The following is a 23307-nucleotide window of genomic DNA, read 5'->3' on the forward strand; positions in this document are numbered from 1 at the left end:
CCAATTGCAAGGTTTTAACTCAACATTATGCAATGCGTGGAAGCTTCAAAAATTCTACATTTGTTGAAGCTCAAATATAATTTTTAGGGTTAGGTGCATATTTGTGTAGAAAGAAAAGGAAATATTATAAATATAGATAGAGTACTAAGCTTTTTGACTTTTTACAGTGTCAGTTTCAAGTCTCAAAACTCACTCAAAAGTCTTTTCATTTTCTACAGTCTAGTACTTACACTTCAAAGTGAATGTTTCTTTAAGTTTTCTTTGAAGTGAACCAAAGTGTGACACATGGAGGCCCTCTCCTTCCTTGAAAATTTTAAGGTCCATTATATATAGTATAGATTGTGCGAACAATCAAGTCATTGAGTCAACGTATTTCATTTGCATTGTCGTCATGGTTTGTGTGAGCTAGTATTAGCAATCAAGATGTGAATCAATGTCTTGCGATTTGAGATAGTTTTTTTTGAAGTGTTGCATGTTTTTAACCTAATATTTTGATAAACTAACTTGTGTGAAACCGTCGATGCGCTATACATTTGTATTAAGATCATTTTTTTTTATTGACCAGTGCAAAATGATGTGTGAACAAAGGAAACTAGGTGCTTCATAGCAAAATTCTCTCAAATAGCAGGATACCATTGCAACTCAAACCATTCACTTTGACACCATCTATTGACTTAACAAAGAAGAACGTTAAGTACTCATGGAATGCTAAAGAGCAAAATGCTTTCCACAAGCTCAAAGAGAAACTTACCTCCCAACTAGTCCTTATGCTTCCAGATCTCTCGAAACCATTTGAGGTCCAATGTGATGCTTGTGGTGATTGCCTTGGAGTAGTATTGTTTCAAGAAGGGCATGCCACATCATATGAGAGTCGAAGGCTCAATGCCTATGAATGGGTCTTGGGCATATACGAAAAAGAGCTTTTAGTTGTTCTACATGCCCTAGATACTTGGAAGCACTATCTATTAGGGAATCCATTTATTTTGCAAACAGACCACCAAAGTCTGAAGTACTTCGTGACACAAACCAAGCTTTCCGACAAACAAATGAGGTGGGCAATTTTCTTTCGCAATTTTATTTCCATATTGCTCACTTTGCTAGTAAGCATAATCACGTGGCTAATGAACTTTCATGATGACCAAGAGTCAATGCGGTGTCTATAGCAACCCACGATGATCTATCTACTATGGTAGATGAGTATGCTATTGACCCTGACTTTAAAGACATAATGTCAACCCTTGCCTTGGGGAAGAAAGAAGAACCATTCACCTTGCATAATTATTACCTTCTCCATGGCAATAGGCTATGTGTTACCCATTCCCTTCGTGAGAAAGTCATGTATGAATCCCATGCTCCTCCCTATGCGGGGCATAGAGGCATTCAACCTACTCTTCAAGGAGTAGAGACGTACTTCTATTGGCCTACCATGAAAGTGGACATACAAGAGTATTTTTCGAAATGTGTGGTATGCCAAAAGGCCAAGTATGATAAAGGGAAGCAACTTGGATTACTCCAACCATTGCCAATCCCTAATTCACCATGGGAGAGTATATCCATGGATTTTATCTTTGGATTACCCAAGTCTATCCATGGAAATACGAGAATATGGACAATAGTCGATAGGTTTAGCAAGCAAGCACATGTTATTCCTCTCAAAAAGACTATTAAGGCACACCAAATGGCAACCCTCTTCATATCCGAGATTTTCAAACACCATGGATTGCCAACATCCATCGTGTCAGATAGAGATCCTAAAATGACCAGTAATTTCTCTAGGTACATGATTGAATTTCTCTTCGGCATATCACCCACAAACGGATGGCCAAAGTGAAATAGCAAATCTTACGATTCTCAATCTACTAAAAACTTATGTTATAGAAGTAGATCAACGCTCACAATGGGAAAACTTACCCCTTGTAGAGTATGTGTACAATAATACTCTCCATACTACTACAGGAAAGACACCTTTTGAGATCATAGAGCGAAGACCTAAAAGTCCCTTCTAATTAAAGTACATGGAAAGATATTCATTGTTGTTGATGAGTATAGCCGTGACCTACAAGAATCTTTTCAAAAGATTAAGGAGGCTATATCCATCTCTCAACAAAGGCAAAAGCCTACTGCTAATAAGCACAGAAGGCTAAAAAAAAATGATCGGATCTTACTCAAGTTTCCCAATGCTTGATTAAGGCAAATGACGGGCAAAATTCCTACAGGCCACCAAAAGTATTATGTTAAACTAGCAAAAAGATACTATGATCCTCTTCAAATATTGAAGCCAATCAATGACATGGCTTATCAACTCAAGTTGCCCAACCAATGGCTCATACACAATGCTTTTCATGTGAGCCTCCTTAAGCCCTACAAAGGAGAGCTACCAAGAGAACCAATTATTGAAGACCCACCAGAGATCAAAGATCAAGAAGAGGTGCTACAACTTGAAGCTATCCTTCGGCATGAGGACAAGGTACTACGACATGGTAAGATTATTCGACGGCATCTTATTAATTTAGAAAATTATCCTTTTGAAGATGCTAGATGGACGCATGGAATACATCTTAAGGATAGTATGAATCTTGTCAATGCTACATAAGAGTAAAGAAATGTAAATGTTTCTTTTAAACGATCAATGTTTTTGTCTTATAAGACCTAACTTTCTTTTTCAATGGTAAAATTATTCATCGGTATCTTATTAAGTAAAAAATTTATCCTTTTGAAGATGCTAGATGGATGCAAGGAATACATCTTAAGGATCGTATGAACCTTGTCAATGCTACATAAGAGTAAACAACTGTAAATGTTTCTTTAAAATGATCAATATTTTTGTCTCATAAGACTAATTTTCTTTTTCTTGTGCACAAATTTAAGTATTATGCATACTTAGATTCATGCTTGTGTTGACGACGTCTTTCAAACACCAAGTAGAAATTATTGCTCTACTTTGGAATTATGATATAGACTAAAGAGTAGACATGCTTGCGGTAGCTAAGTCTCCCAAGCTCCAAATGGATTAGTCATCCATCTCATAATAATGTTGTTGGGTAAAAAGGTATCCTCTACCCGCTAAGAAACATCGAGTAATGATTAAGGCTTTATCTCTTCTACTTCATGTCGAGGACGGCTATGATTTCAAGAGAGAGGTAACGTCATAAAATCTAATATCTAACCAACCCAAATTATTTTCTCATATTAAACTGATCATTTAATGTGGGAGAATAAATAGGAACAAGGGTTAGAATATAGACACGTGCTTATGGATCTATCTCAACACGAGGCCAAAGTCAAAGGGTCCAATGAGAGATGGTCCATCAAAGAGCAATGCTAGGATGGAGCTTAAAGACCTTAGGGCTAGCTTCATTAAATACCTCTAAAGGTTAGTATTAAAAGCCCTTAGACCTTAGGAAAGCTAGGGTTGTGCTTGAGGTGGGAACCGGGCCCAAGCTTGAGGTGCTTGTCATGCTTGCTGACTAAGGTGCTTGAGGTGCTTGTCGTGCGTGCTAACTAAGGTGCTTGAGGTGCTTTATGACTAAGGTGCTCCATGACTAAGGTGCTTGAGGGGCTTAAGGTGTTCCAAAAGTCAACCAATATCCCTACTCATGGGGGGGCGAGCCCTAATTGTAGGGGCATGAGATAGAACACACACACCATCACACAAGGCAAGCCTAGTCTAAAGAAGCAACAAGGACACATGTCAGGTTCCTCTCCATGTTTCCCTCATAAGGTGCCTAAAGCCTATTGGTTGGCCTCTAAAGGGGTCCAATGAGATTTTAGTTTATTAATTAATTGTTTATTCATTTATTCAAGCCCTCTCTCTCAAAGGGGTAAGAAGGACACTTGTCCTAATACTAGCATGGTTGCTTGATATGACTAAAGCATGTGATCGGCTAAGCTTGTAGGGGTCCAATCAAATTGAAGCTTGAGCTACAAGGAGGGGTCGACCAAGGAAGCTAGGGGTGTGCTTGGGGGGTATACTCTTCTCTCTCTCACACACACACTCACAAGTTCATTCTTGCTTGGTGAAAGTGCAAGAACTCCATCTCCTTCTCCAAGCTTGTTGAGAAATTGAGAGCCTAACCAACACTCTTGGCTATGGAATGCAAATCCAATCAAGAGCTATGCTTCAATGCTTAAGCTTGTCATCTTCTCCATCTTCATTACTCTATTATGCTATGCTAAGCAAGAAGAGTGATGATAAGTGAAAAATTATTTCTTTTTTATATGAATGTTTCTTCTTCCTCTTCCCTACCCTCATTCCCAGCTAGCTCTCTCCACCTTTGAAGGTGTTTGAGGCCTTGGGACTGAGGTCGGGGATGGTTAATGCTTTTACAAAGATTATGTTATGCTTGTGATGAATACACCTAGGTCTCAAGAAAACCGAAGATTATATTGTATCGTCTATCTTTATGGGAGAATCTATAATACAAAAGCCTATTGAAGGGGGGACCAGCTCCACATAAATTTGGTCCTCAATTGTTGTCAAGTTCTCTAATTCTCTCTCTTGAAAAAGTATTGTTCATGCCAAGTTAATTAATTACGTAAGCATTTCATGGTACTCCGTATCTTTTGGGCGTCACCGACCCACGGCCTAATTTCATCATAAGTAGGAATAAAAGCTTCAAAATCATAAAATAAGTACAGGCGGGGTATTGGGGCATCATTGCTAAGCAGTTAGATGCATTCTAGGTCAAAAACGACTAGGTCAAAAACTCACCGTTGTTAATAATCGATAATTTTGCACTTGACCCAAAGTGAGATTTGAGACCATAAGCACGTGTGCTTAGGTCTTATAAACATGTCTAGAAGTTTCATAACATTTGGATGTCGTTTGATGCTCTAACAGTTGTGATTTGTTTGTTGATGAGAGACTAGCTTTTGATGATTTCTTTCATTTGAGGATAGCTTGAGTTAGATGCAAGTTGTTTGTTGTTTTCCAAGAGATTGACAACCTCTTGTAGCCTCTATGCACTAGTTGAGTCAGCTTCGTCCCATGGATTGACAATTATATTCATGGTTCTCGCTATGTCTGCAATAAGATAGGAGTGAGGTTAGACACCTGTCCCACGCCGGGGGATGGTTAATGCTTTTACAAAGATTATGTTATGCTTGTGATGCATGCACCTAGGTCTCAAGAAAACCAAAGATTATATTGTACCAAGTCTATCTTTATGGGAGAATCTAGAATACAAAAGCCTATTGAAGGGGGGAGTGGCTCCACATAAATCCGGTCCTCAATTGTTGTCAAGTTCTCTAATTCTCTCTCTTGAAAAATTATTGTTCATGATGCCAAATTAATTAATTATAATGATTATGTTGCTACCGCTAATTAAGTTCACCCTCTATGTTCTCAAAGTAGCCTCATAAAAATGCTCACTCTAGTTCTCTTAATTCCGCTATTCTCAAAATTCATAGGCCATTTCCATTACAAGCAACATGTGTGTGTGTGTGTGTGTGTATGTGTACTAGTGGAAGGTATCACTAGCACATCCAACATCTGTGTAACTGGGTGAGGAAACATCCTCAAACCGTACTCTGCGATAGTCAATGTCTTTCATTTGCTTTCTATGCATCTTAGACTTGTTGAATATCACCTGTCAGTTGCGTACAACCTTCTTAAATTCCGGGTGCCAGAGAAGATATCCCATCTCTCCATCTACACCATATCCAATGAAGATACACTTGTGTGATTTGGGGTCCAAATTTTGTCTAAGCGCTTTTGGCACATGTGAGAATGCCTCACATCCAAACACACGTCATGATTGGGCTCTTTGTCCGTCCACATTTCCTGCGGAACCTTGTACTTTAGTGGTGTACTAGGTAACCTGTCATGATTGGGCTCTTTGTCCGTCCACATTTTTTGCGGAATCTTGTACTTTAGTGGTGTACTAGGTGATCAATTGATCAAGTAAGCAACCGTCATAACAGCTTCTCCCCAAAAAATTTGAGGTAAGTTGGCCGTACGTAGACAACATAGAAGTGACCATTCTTGAATGGTTCTATTCATTCTCTTAGCCACACCATTTTGGGTGGGTGAGTAAGGCGTGGTAAACCGTCTTCTAATGCCTCTTTTATTGCAAAAGTCCTTGAACTCGGAGGATATGTACTTGCCTCCATTGTCACTGCGCAAAGCTTTAAGCTTTCTACCCAATTGGTTCTCTACAAATGCTAAGAAATTCTGCAAGACACTAAAGACGTCGCTCTTTTGCTTCAAGTGATCACCCCACACCTTTCTAGTAGAGTCATCTATGAATGTCAGGAAGTATAATGCTCCCCCTAGAGACTTGATTGGCATAGGTCCACACAAGTCACTATGAACGAGATCTAAAGGACTCCCTAACTCCTTGTCCAAAGGCACTGATGTCAACCTAGTCTGTTTGCCACAGATACAATGCTCACATAAAGAGAAGTTAGAGTAATCTAACATAGGGATATAATCAAAATGCTGCAAGACTTTGATTCCCCTCTGACTCATATGTCCTAGCCGGCTATGCCACAACTCTGTAGACGGCAGCTCTGCTACACCAATAGAATTCTCTTTCACAAAAGAGACATAAAGTGAGTACAATGAGCCAGACTTTTGGCCTTTAAGAAGGACTGAATTTCCCTTCTTGATAATCCAAGAACCATGAGCAAATATGGTAGTGTAACCCAAATCATCCTGCTGTCCAACTGACATCAAACTCTTTGTCAATTTGGGTACATGTCTGACATTATGTAGCATAAACTTAGTGCCATTACACATAGAAAACTTGATGCTACCCACACTGCATACGTCAAGATCATAAGAATTGCCTAGCTTCACCGTGCTATGTGTGGTAGTGTATGTAGAAAACCACTCCGTGTGAGGAGTCACGTGAAAGCTAGCCCCTGAGTCTACAATCCAATTCTGCGCATAAAACTCGTCCAGAGCTAACAATGCATTAGGACTCAAATCCAATGTGAAAATCAACACATCATTTAGCACATCAGAAACTGTCTCAATGGCTGGATACTCAACCACATTAATCTCTTCAATTTTCACGTTGTTTTTGGGTTTGCTAGACGTCGCTTTCTCTTTGCCCTTATCACACTTCATTGTGCGGCAATCTTTCTTCAAGTGTCCCCTTTTATGGCAGTGGTAACACTCAACATTTCTCATGTTTTTGCAACGACTCTTGCTACGACCTTGCCTGCGATCTTGAGAATGACCGCGGCTACAACCACGCTGCCTTTGCTTGTCACAATTGCCACTAGCCACATAAAAATCACCATGCCCACTCCCATCAAGAGATTGATATCTAATCTCCTCAGTGAGCAACGCACTTGTGACATCATTGAACAATAACTTGCCAATCTGAAATGCTAATGGCTGTGCAAAATATGTCCCATGAACTAGGTAGAGAACATAACAGGAAAATAGACTTGAGGTCGTCATCAAACTCATTAAAGCCTTGAGATGTCAACTGACTGAACAAGGGGTTGAGCTCATTTAATTGTCCCAAAACTATGCTACCTTCTTTCATGTTGAGCTTCATAAGCTTTTTCATGAGAAAAACTTTGTTGAATGCACTTTTGCTCTCCCATGTTGAACATAAGCTATCCCATAGAGCCTTGGTTATTGTCTTCCCTATGATAGTGAAGAACATTGACTTGGTTAAATGTAGACGTTTCGTAGCCATGTCTTTTACATCAAAAAGCTCCCACTGAGTCTGCATATAGCCATTGCACACTCTTTCAGCGGTTCTGATAGACCTTTGTTAGTCAAAACATCCTTCATGCGCTCTTTCCACAAGGTGAAGTTGCTACCATTAAACTTGCGGATGAAATATTCCTCCTTTTCTGAAGAAGAAGCCATCACTGACAAGAGGGTTTGAGAGGTGCCAAACTATGGCGAGAAGCTGCAAAAATTTGGGCAGAGTAACCTTTGTATCGGGAGCAAAACCTCAACCAATAGTGCCAACAATGAAAGTCATGACTCACGGCTACTGTTGACTCCCCAATTCCTTGCCTTTAGTTTGGTTAGCTTGATTGCTACTGCTTCTCCTGCTTGCCTGATTTCCATCCAATTGCTTTGATTATGCTCGGATCTGCTGCTCGACTGTGCCCAAATTGCAAGACCTTCAAGGCATTCCCAAATCATGGGTTCATGTTGCCAATTTCCTTCTCGAGCTCGATTCACTTGCTTCAAGCCTTTGTTTGCCCCAATTTGCCATGCTGTGTTGATCCTTGCAGAGCTTGCCAAGCTCCCCTTGCTTGGGGTTAGTGCACACGCGAATAGTCCGGTGCTCGGGATCTTGCTCCTATGCTCTGATACCACTTGTAGGAAATGGCTGTGCAAGAGAGGGATGGAGAGAAGGGGAAGGGGATGGAGAACATAGAGGTGTTTGGTGGAGCTATTGAGAGTATGCACTCTCTTCTCCTTATTCTCATTATAACCAAGAATGTAAAGTAAGTGGGCGGGCGTGGGGCCTAAAACCTAACACGAAGTGCTACACTGGCACAACGGGAGAGAAGAGATGAGAGGAGAGAATAATACACACAGGCACTGGGTGCAATATCACCCCGTGCAATGGTGATAATTTTTCTCTTGCACGTATTTATTTATAGATTTCTTGAATGCTCAAAATGAATACACATTGATCGGTCGGACATAAATGGCCATAGCTCATAAAGAGCACTTAAATAATGAAATGTCCATGAATGTGCTATCATTTCGCAAAACCCTTAACTTTTTCCACCTATCGCATGTAATAAATAAGTCATTTTCCATTTTCATTACATACCTCTCCGTTAGAAAGCAACTGTCCTCAATTGTTGAGAAAATAAGAATTTGCAAATCATACTTGTAAAAAAGTTTGGTTAGTATTCTGTTTCAAAAATATCACATATTGAAAGAAAAATTCATAAAATTAAACAACATTTGCTTATGCATGCCGTCATCCACATACTACATATTCTAATGTCCAATACCATTTGAATAAACATTATATGTCATACCCTAATGAATCGGGATATCATTGGTCACACTCATCGTTCAACAAATCAATTCTCATAAATCTCAAGTCCATTTTCATAAACACTGTCACGACAAGAAATCACCATTCACCAATTGCAAATCCAAAATATAAAAGCAAATCCAAATATCTTTCATTTTATATATCCGAGTAACAAAATCATTAGGGACAATGGTGGTGGTTAGCCACTACAACATGATTTTGTGATCGGTGTTGCCTCAACCGGCGAATCTACACCAATGAGATGTGCAACCAAAATCAACAAATATGCACTAATGCTACCTAAATCGGCGGATTTGCATTTAGTTTTGTGTTGCCTAAATGGGCAAATCTGCACTTGTGCTGCCTAAACCGACGGATTTGCACTTAATATTGTTAAAAAAAGTGAATCTGCACTTTGTCGGTGTGCTGTCTAAATCGACAAATTTGCACTCGTGTTACCTAAACCGGAGGATTTGCACGTACAACTGATTGTTGCCTAAATTGGCGAAGCTATACAAGGATGAGTATACGCATGTACGAAAAGTTGGACTTGTAGAAAATTTTTAAATGTATTTTCATGTATTTTCAACCAGTTCAAAGTAAGAATTGCACCAACTCATAGCTTTCTTCTACAATTGTTACCTCATCACACAACATGCAGCAACGCTCGCCCATCAAGAGTATAACCATAGGCTACCAACTTAACCCTCTCACATTTTCAACCACCCGCTCGCCATGCATGGAAACCTTTGATGCAAACCCTTCTTGCAGCTCCGCTTGTCCCCCTTTCCCTCATCATTTGTACACTCTCTCCGAGTCTTGGCACACATTAAACAAGTGGTCAAAATCTGTGGTGCAACCTCCACCTACCACCCATGCAGTGGCCTTTTGCTCTCTCTCTCTCTCTCTCTCTCTCTTGCCGTGCCGGTGTAGCACTCCACTCTAGGAGGTGCATCTGCACATGCTCTTTTGCTCTCTCTAGCTGTCTGTCTCTCTCTGCTCATGGGCAGTATTGATTATGTGCTATGGGATTCATAAGGTATGTAGTTTAGTCAATTTTATGGCTTGCAACATGTAGTTTTTTTGCTATTTTGTAGGGTCTTCCACGCCTCCGTTTGTAGAAATACTCAATGAGGTTCATGTTTGGAAATGTTGTTTCTAGGAGTGCATTGATTGTTAAGGTATACACCCCACGGAGCATATGTCTGCCTTTGCAAATGTGGGCTATGGGTTTATCTACAAATGCAATCACCTATGCTTGCATCTTAAACCCAAAGTTCGGTCAAGGCCCCATGGAAAATAATGCCATGCTTTGGGGTGCATTGATATATGTGTATGACAAAAAGTACTTGGTGAGCTTCATGTAGGAGCATCGATTTGCTTCTACTAATATAGACCAAGACTTGATCTATAGATGCTATAACCTCTACTTGCACCTTGAAGTTTTCGTGTTGGTCAAGGGCTCTTGACCAATAGCACCATGCTTCGCATTGCATTGATCATTGTGTATGCGGGAGAGTGCTTGATGACTTTATGTAGGGAGTGCCATCTCTTGGAGTGCGTTGATCAAAACATATTCCCAACACAAATATTGCCCAACATAAACAATGCCACAAAACACTTTTGTTTAAAAAAAAGGGAAAAGTTGGTTTTAGCATGTATGTAAAGTAGGGGTTTTCCGAACCGAGCTCTTGGTCTTGCATTATGCCTCCTGAACGAATGTTATTGCAAGATAAAGAAAAGGAAAGAAGCTATACACTCTTTACTTATGATACATAGTGAGGGTTGTTACTCAAATTATTTCTCTATGGATAGGCTAAGGTCTTTTCCTTTTGCCGTGAAGCGGCCAAAGAAAAGGGGGATAGACCGACGGTGCCGGTCTGTAATGCTAGTTTGTTACAATGGTTACATTTGAGGGGTATTTCTTAGGAAAATTATGGGTATTTTCCTTTCATGTGTGTGTACTTGGGTGGGCGGACCAAAAATCAGGGCGACCCATGTGAAAAGGCCTTAGGAAACTTTGCGGCCTGTGCATTCTGCTAGTAGGTTTTTGGCTTGTTACGCCAAAGTTCCTTGATTCGTTTTGTGAGCTGTGGACATGGATGAGTACGAGGAGAACAGAGTTTTTGTTGGTGGTCTCTCTTGGGAGATGGACGACAGAGGCCTCGAAAGCTATTTCAGGAGGTTTGGCAAGGTCATGGAGGCCAAGGTCGGTTTCTGCCTTTGATCTCTCAAGCAGTTGTATGCGTTTTTCTACGACACCTCTATGTCGTGTAGTACTTGCTTCAAGATGATTTTCCTGTTGTACATGGGTCGTTTTAAGACTGTTTCTACTACGAGTTTTTGTCTCTTTGTTTCGGGGTTTCTTGCGCTCTTAGATCAACGGTAATACGAAAGATCAACTGTGAAACATCAACCTTGCCAAGTTAGGATAAGAGGGCCAGCCCTTCAATACTCGTTAGTATTAGTGAGGCCATGGTCCCCCCTTGTAGTGTAGTTACTAGTACTTAGCCATATCAAGTTGGTGACCATCAAGTAACGTCCTTGGTACTTCCAAAGTACAAGCAAGCAAGCTTGTTGGACAAAATGAACCTATGATTGTAAGTGTTCCTTTTGTGGAATGTGATGCTTATTTTTGTCTAATTTATTGAGGTTTGCTTGGATGGTAATATTTTTGGTCATGGTTGTTTCTTTTTCGTTGTGGTTGATGATTCATTGAATTTGTTCCTGTTGCGGTGCATTTGAAGCATGAAGGATCGAGCCTTTGATAACAAACCATTGGTATTGCATGTTTTTGTTATTACTTGCCAAACATATAGTCTAGAAGTTGGCTGTCCTGCTTATCTCACAATTTTCTTTTGAAAAGACTCGTTCAGGTTTTTGGCAGCTTCTCTCAATCGTGTGCTCTTTGTGACCAGGTTATGATGGATAGGGATACTGGTAGGCCTCGTGGTTTTGGATTCGTAACTTTTGCTGACAAAAGAGGCATGGAAGATGCTATTGATAAGCTGCATGATAGAGAGCTTGATGGACGCATAGTCTCTGTCACTAAAGCTCAACCCAAACATTGGAGTGGTGGAAAGGGTGGTGGATACAGCAGGGACGATTATGGTGGCGGTTCTCGAGGAGGTTACAGTGGTCGAAGCAGTGGGGGTGGTGGCCGAGAGGACTGCTTTAATTGTGGGCAACCAGGTCACTGGGCCAGGGATTGCCCTTCTGGTAGTGGCGGCAAGTTTCCCCGTGGTGGTGACAGGTACAATAGCCGAGACCGCTATGGTAGTGGCCCTGGGCATGGTGGGCGCTTCAATGGCCGAAGCAGCGATTATGGTCCAGATAGAGGGTATGATAGGTATAGCAGTCGTGATTATGGTAGTGATCGTGGCTATGACAGATATGATGATAGTTACAGTAGAGATACTCGCTATGGAGACCGGGATAGTGGCCGAGACCGCTATGGTAGCGGAGGGCCAGCAAGATACGAAGGGCGATACAAGGACCGAGCTGGGCCGTATGACCGTCCAAGTGGTGGGGGCCGGTCTGCCTATGAGGGCCGCTATTGAGAACAAATGACAGCCAAGACTCAGTTGTTGTCAAGATGCTTTATCACAAGGCAGCTTCTTAATCGCTTGCATCTCTAGCAAGAGCAGCGCTCAGCTCAGAAATTGACTTCTTCGTGTGAAGCATTGTTTACTGTTCAGTTAGTTTTATCAGAATATTATGTTTTTTGGGATCGTGTTTTGAGTGCAGTGAGGACACAAAGTATTGATCTGTTGGACAGCCATCATGGTATGGATGTTTGTGTCAGTTCAAGGTTATGGATGTTTTATGCCAGTTCAAGGTCCAGTGCCACAGTGCTTTTGCTCTTTTGTCACAGTTTCTGTCACAGATGGTCGTGTTGTCCATGTTGGTTGGCAGATATTTTCAGTTTGCAGTAGAATATTTTCTTGGACAACTAACAAGGAAAGCGATGCCAGTGGTCACGAACTCAGCTGTGTGTGGGGCCTTTTGTTTTTGTTCCACTGTTTGTCTCAAGGTTTTGTGGCAGCTGTCGTCGGTGGGTGTAAACATACGTTGTGAAGTGGGTTTGCTGCAGTCACTTGGGCCAGAAACCGGTGAGGTTTCTATTGTCTGATTTTACGGTAAGGCATGTTATGGAGGCTCAGTTGTTTGTATGTTTTCAGTAGTCAGACCTAGCAGTAGTGGTCTGTCTGGTCCAGGACATTAGAGAGACTGTTCGGTGCCTTGCAGTTTACTTTGAAGACTTTCAAGAGAAGACTTTTAAGAGCACTTGATAGCAAGCTACACGATTGCAATTTGAACTGCTGTTAGCTGAGCCTCTGGCATTTGTCTACCTCTACATGATCAATAGTCGGGCCTAGCAGTAGCAGTTCCTGTCTGATCTTTGTGCAACGTTGAAAAGATTTCTTGTGCCAAGTTGCAGTGCAGACTCAATTTTTTTTCGTAAGCACAGAGGTTGTACAGTCTGGCATTCAACTGGCAATGTCATGTGTTGTGAAGTTAGATTCTAAAGGCAAGTTGCAAGTCATAATAGGTCCCACTTGACAGAGACACAGTTTAACTATAGCCGAGTTGTGGCTTGGAGGAACAGAGGGCGTCAACAATGTCGTCGTGTCTCTCGAGCTTCACTCGCAAGGGTTCAGAAAAGCCGCTGAGCAAGATATCAGGAAAGTCACTAGCTAGTTTGTCTATCAATGGCCAGTTCTATCTGCCACTACGTCAGAAGTGGTAAGTGTTCTTCTTTTTTTTCCTGTAAATTCTTGCTTTTGTTTTTATTGAGTTGTCCTCAAGATTTTGATTCTTTTGGTAAATTGTTGTCTGTAGTGGTATAGCTGTACTAATGTGTTTTCCCATTTACAACTTAACTCTAAGCTCTGACAAAGTGGGTTGCCTTTGGAAGAAGTAAGGTCTTGAGTGGTGCTACATATGCCCCAATGTCCCTTGCTGTCTTTCAGAGAAGGCGAACAGCAGTATTCAGTGCATATTCGTATTTGGAGTTATTTGGGCAAGGGTACGTGGGATAGTGTAACATTGACATTTATAAACAAATTGTCGTCTCGTTGCCTATTTTCTTGTCAACAATCTGGGGGCGTTAGTAGAAGGGTATGCAGGGATTAGTGGCGATGCAATCAACTGCGTATGCAGAGGCCAAGAGTAAAGACGATTTTCTGGGTCTGCACTGAGTGTGACAATGAAGTTGAAGAAGTTATAAACTTTGTGGCAAGAGATGTTGTACATGCTACTGGTATGGCCACTGGCCCAAGTTATGCCAAGAACCAGTCACAAGCTTAAAGAATTGGGATGGTCCAGAAATCGTATGCCCATAAACAATGGTAAAAGTTTTTTAATGGTCTGATTTTGAAGTTGTGACAGCTATGTTTGATGGTGGATGTTCTGTTGGTTTCTTTTGTTCTGGTTTTTGTCTTGCGCATGGCTTCATTTTTACAAGAACCCTACTATTGTGTGCTGTGCTAGTTTGTTGTGTTTTGTGGCATTTAAAGAAAACAAGGGTTTCTGTTGTTTGGGATTAAGATACGTGGAGGCTTTGCTGTAAAGGATGGGGTATGGTGTATACTTTTTTCTCGCTAGCTGCTGCTGTACAGTTGTACCACTCCAGTTTTATCTCTTTGGTTGGTAATCACAACCCACAGCAAACAGGACAGGCTCTATATGTGCCAGTTTATGGGCACGTTCAATAGGGATTTTTTGAACATATGTGTGTATGTATACATAGTCCCCCCCCCCCCACCAAATCCTTTTTCTAAGGAGGTTGATTTCTATTAGTTTTAAAAGACTCCTCAGAGTTCTAGATGGTGCCTAAATTAAGGTTAAGTACTTGTATGAAGGACAAAGCGTGCCCAAAGGCAATATCGGGCAATATTGAATAATCAAGTGGAAAGGCCAAGGGGAAAAATCGCTCGTTAAAGAGAAGTGCCTTGGCCAGCTAAGGATGATAGCTGCCTTTCAAAGATAGGCTCTTCCCCCTGAAACTCAGTCAAGAGCTTGTTGGCAAACCACTTATTCACTTGTTCAATGTGGAGTGAAAGATCAGTCTAGTATCTTAAGTCATGGAGTTAAGAAGGCATAGAAGAGGTGATAATTGATGATGAAGATACTTAAGAAAGAATTAGTATCACCAAAGAATCTATTGGTGAATCTAGACGTAGAACCACTGGGAGTTTTGAATTGGAGTTGACAAGGTCTTGATAATTGTAGAAGATGGTCAACTCATTGAAGGTGGCACCCTTATTCCAAAACCAGGGACCATCTCCAAGAAGCTATTGGGTCCACAAGAGTTTTATTAGCAAAAAGAGTGAAGCTCCAACCCAAGCACACCTTGTCAACATACTACACAATATACAAAAATAGGCCATCGGAGTGCAAGAATAATAAACATAAGGAGAAACAAAAAGTACGACAGGGAAAAGAAAGCTGCTAAAACAAGACAAGCTTCAACCCCCCGCCCCCCCCCTCTCCCCCCCCCAAACAAACACGCATCCCAAAATCCACAATGAGTTTCTAGAATAAAGATCCTAAACGAAAATAGTTGCATGTAATCCATGCTTCACTTTGCAATGCGCACCAACCATTCAACATACCTTGGAATGAGTACACCTGCAAAGTAAAATGAAATAAACTCATTCGAAATTGAAACAAATAAATGTGAAATTGAAACCGAAACTGATATTGACCATGCAACAACACTAGATATTGATTGAAATGGAGGTGTACGCAAAAGCAATGGTATCAAAGATAATAACTGACGATTGTTGAAGCCATGTTCAAACACGACCTTGCAAAATGTACGGTAGACAAGCCTGATCATATAGCAAAGGGCCAAGTAAAGGTAACAACCAAGTGGCATAGAATGCAATGAGCAAAGACAAATGTCCTTTGATGAAGCGCAATCGAAAGTCCAAGGCAAGCTTGGTAGGATGGAAAAAAGCAAGCCAAAGATGGCCAAGAGCCATTGTTTGAAGGAAATATGAAAATCGCATGGGTTGAAGCATGTGGTAGAAGCCTCTTAATGTGTGGCAATTGCATAGACTCGCATAACAATTCATACAACTACCACATAAGCACAATATGTTACACGTGTGGCAATCGAATAAACTCACATAACTATTCATACAACTACCACATAAGCACAATATCACACATTAATCTCATCACTTAATTTTGCTTAATAATTCCAATTCTACTATCGCACAGAGCAAATTATCGAGGAAGAACAAATTCTTTCATAAAGATTGAACTACAAGAACACAAAAGTTTTTATTAAAATTTGAAGGTCTACCCAACACAATAGATGCAAAGTGGGTGGATTAAAAACATGATGGAATTTTGACATCCTTAGACAATATGAAGAAGCTTTTTGGTTGAGAATAGCTGATTAAAAGCCCATCAATTTATGCGTTGTCACAACCCAATAGAAAACAAACTTGTACCTTTTTACTAGGAGGTAATAGAAACAGAGTTATGAGAAGCGAGTTGGTAAAAAAATAAGAGTAATGACAAAATGAGCATAAGCACTAGATGCCTCCATAGCCTTGCGTTCGCCTTAGCATAGCAAGGAAGCACACTCCACAAGGAGTGCCAAAAGACATAAGATACTTAAAACTCTTCAATGGTGTGGAATGTGCGAAGTATAGCATGCAAAATGATATAAATAACCATCATCATCAATGTTTCCAAGATCACAAAAGAGACTATATGCTCTTTAGTCATATGGGGTTGCTAATGGGGCTAACTTCATTGTTCTCATGCTCCTCTTCCCTCTCCAAGAAAACTCTCTTGTTGCGGTTCATGGTCTGCACAAGAGGCTGATCAACAAGATTCACAATACTTACATCACTATCAAATGGGAAACAAGCATGTCATGTAGCTTGACAAGCTTTTATATTGGCGATGTCAAAGCCTTGAAATTTAATGTTTCATACATATCTTTGTCTTGGACTCATGGAGATTTGGTCATAAAAGCACATCCTTGAAACCCTTTGATGCTTGAAAAGTTTTTCAAAGAACCCTTTTGAGATTGAATATTCGTCTTTTTTTTGTTCAAGTGTTGTGGGAACCTTGGCTTGGCAGGAGTGCCGGTGCTAAAGTAAAGCATTATAGGATACTCCCCATGTAGGCCTTAGCTTTGTAGGCTTTAAAGGCTCCAAAGGCTTTGTAGCTTTGTAGGCTCCAAAGGCTTTAGAGGCTTTAAAACAAAAAAGGAGAGCTCACGGTATGGTGCTAGTGCCGTGGGATGGCCGTCCTTAATAAAAGAACCGGAAGGCTTTTTGAGGCACGCAGGGCCTTGGGACCGAAAAAGAAGTGAATTTCAAATCCCCATGTAGGCCTTAGCTTTGTAGGCTTTAAAGGCTCCAAAGGCTTTGGAGGCTTAAAACTAAAAAGAAGAGCTCAAGGTATGGTGCTAGTGTCGTGGCATGGCCCTCCTTAATAAAAGAACCATAAGGCTTTTTGAGTGGAGCTGTAAAAGAAGTGAATTTCAATGTATGCAAGCCTTGACGTTTGAAGTGAGGAGGGAATAACGGCTTGGGGATAGCTCTTATAGATTCGACTGCCCTATAGGGAAATTTGGAAACCAAGCCCTGCGTCCGTTCGCTATCCCTCACACTAAAAATAGTGTTTTGAAGAGTTGAACTCCTCAACCACCACAAAGCCAACACCCTATAAATGATATGCTAACCACGTGAGCTGTCTGCGTTCCTTCTGGAATGTGTAGAGAAATAAAAATTTTGGATCAGAATTCACAATATCATACACCTAATTTTAGAGAAGTAATAAGGGGACCAATTATCTCCAAATTTAGCTCTTAGAGGCTTCATTGGAAGCTAGAGAAGACTCAAGCTCATGTGCACACACAATTGTGAAAAGGGTTTTATTATGAATCAAAATTAAGAGAGAGAATGCACCTAATTAAAGAGGGATTTGCGAGCTTAATTAGCAAAGGGAATTAAAAATTCTACTTGGACATAGATGATGCAAAATTAATCACTAAGAATAATTGATGAGAGTAGTGGTTCATAGGTCTTCAGCCCATCAACTTGCTCACAATCAACTAGCCTAGTGATTCATAATTATTGAAGATTACAGGATGCTAATTAATTAAGGCCTAGGAGTAAATTGTTGACTCTAATTCCACATGAAAGGGAATGTGATTATGGCAAAAAAATAATGAGCCATTCATAATGTGATTAGTAGGTTAATTAGAGAGAGAGAGAGAGAGAGAGAGAGAGAGAGAGAGAGAGAGAGAGATTGAATTATCGTCCACGGAAGTCATATATGACTTATGGGACCGGAAACAAAACATTACAGAGAGGGTTGAAGGTCAGATACATCTCAGTTAAGGACTAAGGGTCCAAAGAGGGGGGTGGAAGAGAGAGAGAGAGAGAGAGAGAGAGAGAGAGACTAATGAAGATATAAAATCATGAGTAGATCAATACAAATTAGAATGCAAATAGTGGATATAAAGTGGACTCAAATGATGCCTAATGAGAGGATGTAAGTTGGATACAAAATGTGTAGCTTAGGCTTCTTTTATAGAGTTGGGAGAGAGCATTTGATGGCATAAGCAATGATGTCAATTGTGTAGGCTTCTAATATAGAGGGACTTTTCACTAGTTGGTGGTGGGGATGTGTCACACACCCCAACTACCCAAGATAATGCTACAATCCTTACTATGAAACCGCGACAAAAAAACCTTCTTCTTACACACATCACTAAGATGAGAACCAAGGATACTTAATATCTAAAGATACTCGAGGCAATTCAGCAAAAGAAAAAGCTAACGTGTGACAAAAAAAAGATATTATCCTAAGATGGATCAAGTGAATGAAGTTTTCTCACCATGCCCATTTTATCTATGTATGCACACTTGCTCCTTCTTTTAAGCTCGAAGTATTTTCTCCTTTGGATTTGCCTTTGTAATTGCTTCGAATGCTCAAGAGATATATGCATTATATTGCGCCTATCATTCAGTTAATACTTAGAACATAGCAACACAAAAAATAAGAAGTCAAAAAAAAGAGATTTATAAGTAAATACCAGAAAGAACTAGTTTTGCCAAGTAGCTTTGAGTAAATGGAAACCAAGGCATTTTTTACCTTGCCCTCCTTGTCTCTAGCGCTCTCAAGTAACCTCAATTGATCTTTGGGAAGATTCTTCACGTATGTTCTAGACTCACAATCACAAGTATTGTTTGTATTGATCATACTATTGCAAAAACTTGGCTTAACAATGGCTTGCTCATACAATCTCGCATGAGCCAAAAAAAAGTTCTTAGAAAAGCTATAAAATCCAAGGAGCAAAGGGGATTTCAATGAGAAGAACACTTATGACTTTTCTCATTGTAAATAAAAAAGCAAGTAATTTTGGTAAATGAGTAGGATTGATCAAGTTGCACAACGCATGAATGTGCCTTGAGTTTGTGTCCTTATAGAAATTACATATGTCCTTATAGTAGCAAGGAAATTTTTGATAAATGAGTAGATCAGTCAATGCCATAAATTTGTTTTCTTATAGCAACTTGGGATGGTCACTTTTAAAAAAATGTATTATATCACATGAGTTAATCGGAAAGGATTATTAACATGCAAAAACGTATTTATGTATATTAGAGGGGGATTGGGTTTTTTTGCATAAGCTCATAGTGTAAAATATGTATGTTGGGGTATTATTAATAATCCCTTGAATGCACGTGATATATGAAGCTTTTAATCAGTGACCACCCTGGATATAATAATCTCCTATGACTTGCATCCAACAAGCAATGGTGTGATGATTTTCCATCCTAAACAACCATCTTATTTATCATAAACTACCAACTTGGAATTCCACTCAAGATTTGAACTCCAAATCCAATTTACACTGTAATGGTGACCATGAAGCACAAATCGTATGTTACCTGATTTTGCTCGCCATTTGCTTTGCTCATAGAAACAATAAAATCACCCTTCTTTGGTGCATATTTTTCATATTGAAAAGCTAGCTTCAAGCCTTCCACATCCGGATAAACACCTCACACTTGTGCATATGGAATCAACCTACAAAGAGGTATTCTGAGGACATTCATTTGAAGCTAGGATTCTACATCGAGCAATGACCCTCGAGAACCATCATTTCAATCTTAGCGTTGTCAAAATCAAGGTCTTCTTCTATTTGTTCTTCTTCTTGTGGTTTTCTCTATCTAGATTTTCTCCATGTTCATTCTATTTTCTCTGCAACTATATGCTAAATTGAATGAGTGCTCTTACTTTCTAACATGGCTTGAGATGCTACTTCAATTTCAGAAGCTTCTTGTGTGGCCGCTCATGGCTGAGCAGCCAATTGGATGAATGATTTTCCATGAGCGCTTTTTCGTTTTTTATTGCTTGCACGAAGTGCAACATGACAAAAGCACCCATTGGCACACAACTATGCAAGAAAAAAGATGTGTCAAAATATAGCATGTCAATAAGCTATGGTTTTTGCTTTATTAAAAAAAAGCTCATTTGAGCTAGATTTGTATTATCGCTCGTGTGTGTAAGCCAATGAGATATCTCCGCCATTAGCAATCACATCAGCGTGATTATAAACATGCTGTACCAAAACCTCCTTAAGAATTTTCTTCCGGCTTCCACTTTGAAATCTAGCACTTGTGCTTTCCATGCTAACGAAATAGATTTGCTATTGAGGATTTTTTCCTCCTTCTTGGTTGCATAAGAACCCAAGAACCTTTGTATATTGTCTGTTGTTGCAATTGACTATCTATATTGATGGAGTTTGAGGTAGTGATAGAGCTTATGGTGCTACTTGGCCTCCTTGGGAGACCAATGACGAGGCTGGATGGGGAGAGAGCACAACAACCCCTGAAGCTATTAGGGTGGGAAGAAGAAGAAGAAGAAACCATGGCTCTTTTTGAGTGGTAGAAGAAAGCGTGAACTTGCTTCCAATGGAGGGAAATTCAGTTTTGAACGCTTGGTTAATGGAGCAAGAGCTTTTGGTGGCAAGAGTATGATACATTATCATAGATGTCTTTCAGTACCATAACTATATTTAGACCTTGGGCCCACATATAAATACCTTAAACACTGTAAAAACTAGGTTTTACCTCATGTTTCTTCTCTTTCTTTTGCATTTTTTGATTTATTTCTTCCTATCTCTATGTTATGTTGGCTTGCTATTCATTGAATGCACCCCCTTTTCTCTCTCGTCAATAAGGTCCTCCAAATGACCTCCCAAATTTCCTAATGTTATGTCTCATTTGCAAAAGGAGTTTCAAGTATTGATTGTAGATTAGCGAGTGACATGAAGCACTTATATTGGTCATGTTAAGATTTTAAACAATACAAAAGGGTAATTTAAATTTCTTAGCTTTTGAGATTTTAATTTATAAAAATGATATATTTATTGTCTCCAACTTTGATTAAATGGGTATATAAATTGTTTAAAATTTTCTAAAAGGGGGTTTTTGTAATATCCTTTGAACGCACGTTATACACGAAATTTGTAGTAGGTGCACACCCCGAGTCCCCAAGAGTCATCAACAATAAAGCTCAAAGTGGAACAAGGACCCATAGATAGCTTCACAATTAAAGCTGAGAAGATCTCAAGGTGAACAGAGACAAAGATAGAGGATATACGTAAAGAATCCATGGAGTGGAAGTAACGTATTCTACATTTAGCTAATGTTTCCCACCTCACATAAAAGAAAATCATAGAAATGTGGCATCAACAATCTCTTCCATATCCCCTGGTAAAGTGTAAAGTCCTCTAAGTCAAGGAACGTCTAGTGAAAGATCAAGCCATGTACACTCGTCTTGGAGAAAGTATTGGCTGAAGAAACATCCAAAGTATCTAATCCTGTACGCTCAAGCTCCTCTACACTCAAGCTCCTAGAGAGATTTAAAAGGACTCAACATTCTACCCATTTCCTAGAGTTTGCAATTGGGGTGCCATTAGTTGATACTCAAGAAACATCCTACATGGCTCAACTACCCCCGATTGAGTCCACCACGAGGCAAGGCAATTGAAGCCATGCTCATGGCACTATCACAAGCCATAGACATCTTCAAGAGGATTCCAGATATATCATGCATCATGTTTATTAAGATAGCAAAGATGCTCCTCACATGTATCCAGTGCTTCCACTAGGCAGACTAGACAAACTCCCCATGGATGGAATTCTTAGAAAGAAATCAAAGGCTTTGTTATGATTTATCAAGTTAATTGTTACCTGATGAAGTACTATACAAAATGTATGCCAGGGTCATGTTTTAACCATCAAATTATATGCAGAGCTTTGAAGAGGATTTCTAGATGGGGTTCTTCACTTTCAGATCCAGAATCTTTGGTCTCATGGTAGAAAACCTTCAATCCTGGATTGTGGGCTACACAACATTTCTTGGCCAAAGCAGATAAGAGGCTCAGAATCAACTACTATGAACTTCTTGAAGTGTTGAAAGGGTAGTTGATTAGCCAAAATGGTGCTCAATTGGATTAATGATGAATCAAATTTTTCTCATTTGGAATTATACTTAGTCAGAATGTTGCTAGGTCGGACTTTCCTGACTCGGATGTATATGCCAAGAATATTTAGTTAGACAATTGTAACTCTCTTTAAGAGTAGAAGTCGTGGGTAGGAAACACACACACACAAGGGAGTGAAACTGAATGAAAGCCATCCGAGCTAACACAAGTTCTTTGGCCTGGCCTCCTAGCCAAGAGCAAAAAATGCCGAGAGTGAGCTGAAGGAGTGCTGGGAAACATGAGATCCAAGTTGTTGAGGGTATAGTAGTGTGTGGTACTCACTCTCTCGCACTCGACTTTGCACATAAGGTGCAAAGTCGATGAGACTCCTCGCCAGTGCCCCAACATCCTGTCTCGCAGCGTAGAGAATGGGAGCTAAGACGAATGGAGGCAATGGTGCGGATCGCACTCAAGAGGATGGGCTCAAGGATGTAGGGATGGGTTCAATTACCTCGTTCGAAGAAGAAGAGAGATTTGTAGTTTGGGGCAATGTGTGTGGTGTAATGGCTGAAGCAAGAACCTCCGGATTTCTCCCAAGCCGTGATCTTATTCATTGACTAAGTCCTTATTAAGTGCTAATCACATAGTGTTAAGCTACCTTAAATTTTGAAAAATAAGTTTTCAGTCGAAAACATTGTAGAATAGTGCTATCTTAAAACTGATAAGCCATTAGTTGAAAGCGTTGTAGAGAGTGAAAGGGGACAGAGAAAATTGAAGAACCGTTTAATGTGCTTACTTTTTAAGAAAAAAGTCAATTAAAAAGGTAGATATATACAAAAATGAAAATATTATTTTTCTTTT

The 23307-nt window shown here is 40.0% G+C and overlaps 2 protein-coding genes across 2 annotated transcripts; both read left to right on the plus strand.

Annotated features, from left to right (window-relative positions):
* Positions 1-10995: 10995 nt before the first annotated feature.
* Positions 10996-12838, plus strand: LOC147423104 (glycine-rich RNA-binding protein RZ1C-like). Its single transcript, XM_086501370.1, has 2 exons — positions 10996-11181; positions 11891-12838. The coding sequence occupies exons 1-2, from the start codon at positions 11071-11073 to the stop codon at positions 12530-12532; spliced, it is 753 nt and encodes a 250-aa protein (XP_086357496.1). The 5' UTR covers positions 10996-11070; the 3' UTR covers positions 12533-12838.
* LOC147423105 (uncharacterized) lies at positions 12787-14366 on the plus strand. The gene is made up of 3 exons (XM_086501371.1): positions 12787-12963; positions 13079-13111; positions 13221-14366. The coding sequence occupies exons 1-3, from the start codon at positions 12787-12789 to the stop codon at positions 13299-13301; spliced, it is 291 nt and encodes a 96-aa protein (XP_086357497.1). The 3' UTR covers positions 13302-14366.
* The last annotated feature ends 8941 nt before the right edge of the window (positions 14367-23307 follow it).

The sequence above is a fragment of the Adiantum capillus-veneris genome, chromosome 26, assembly GCF_014529385.1.
Source record: "Adiantum capillus-veneris isolate H3 chromosome 26, ASM1452938v2, whole genome shotgun sequence".
Lineage (NCBI taxonomy): Eukaryota > Viridiplantae > Streptophyta > Polypodiopsida > Polypodiales > Pteridaceae > Adiantum > Adiantum capillus-veneris.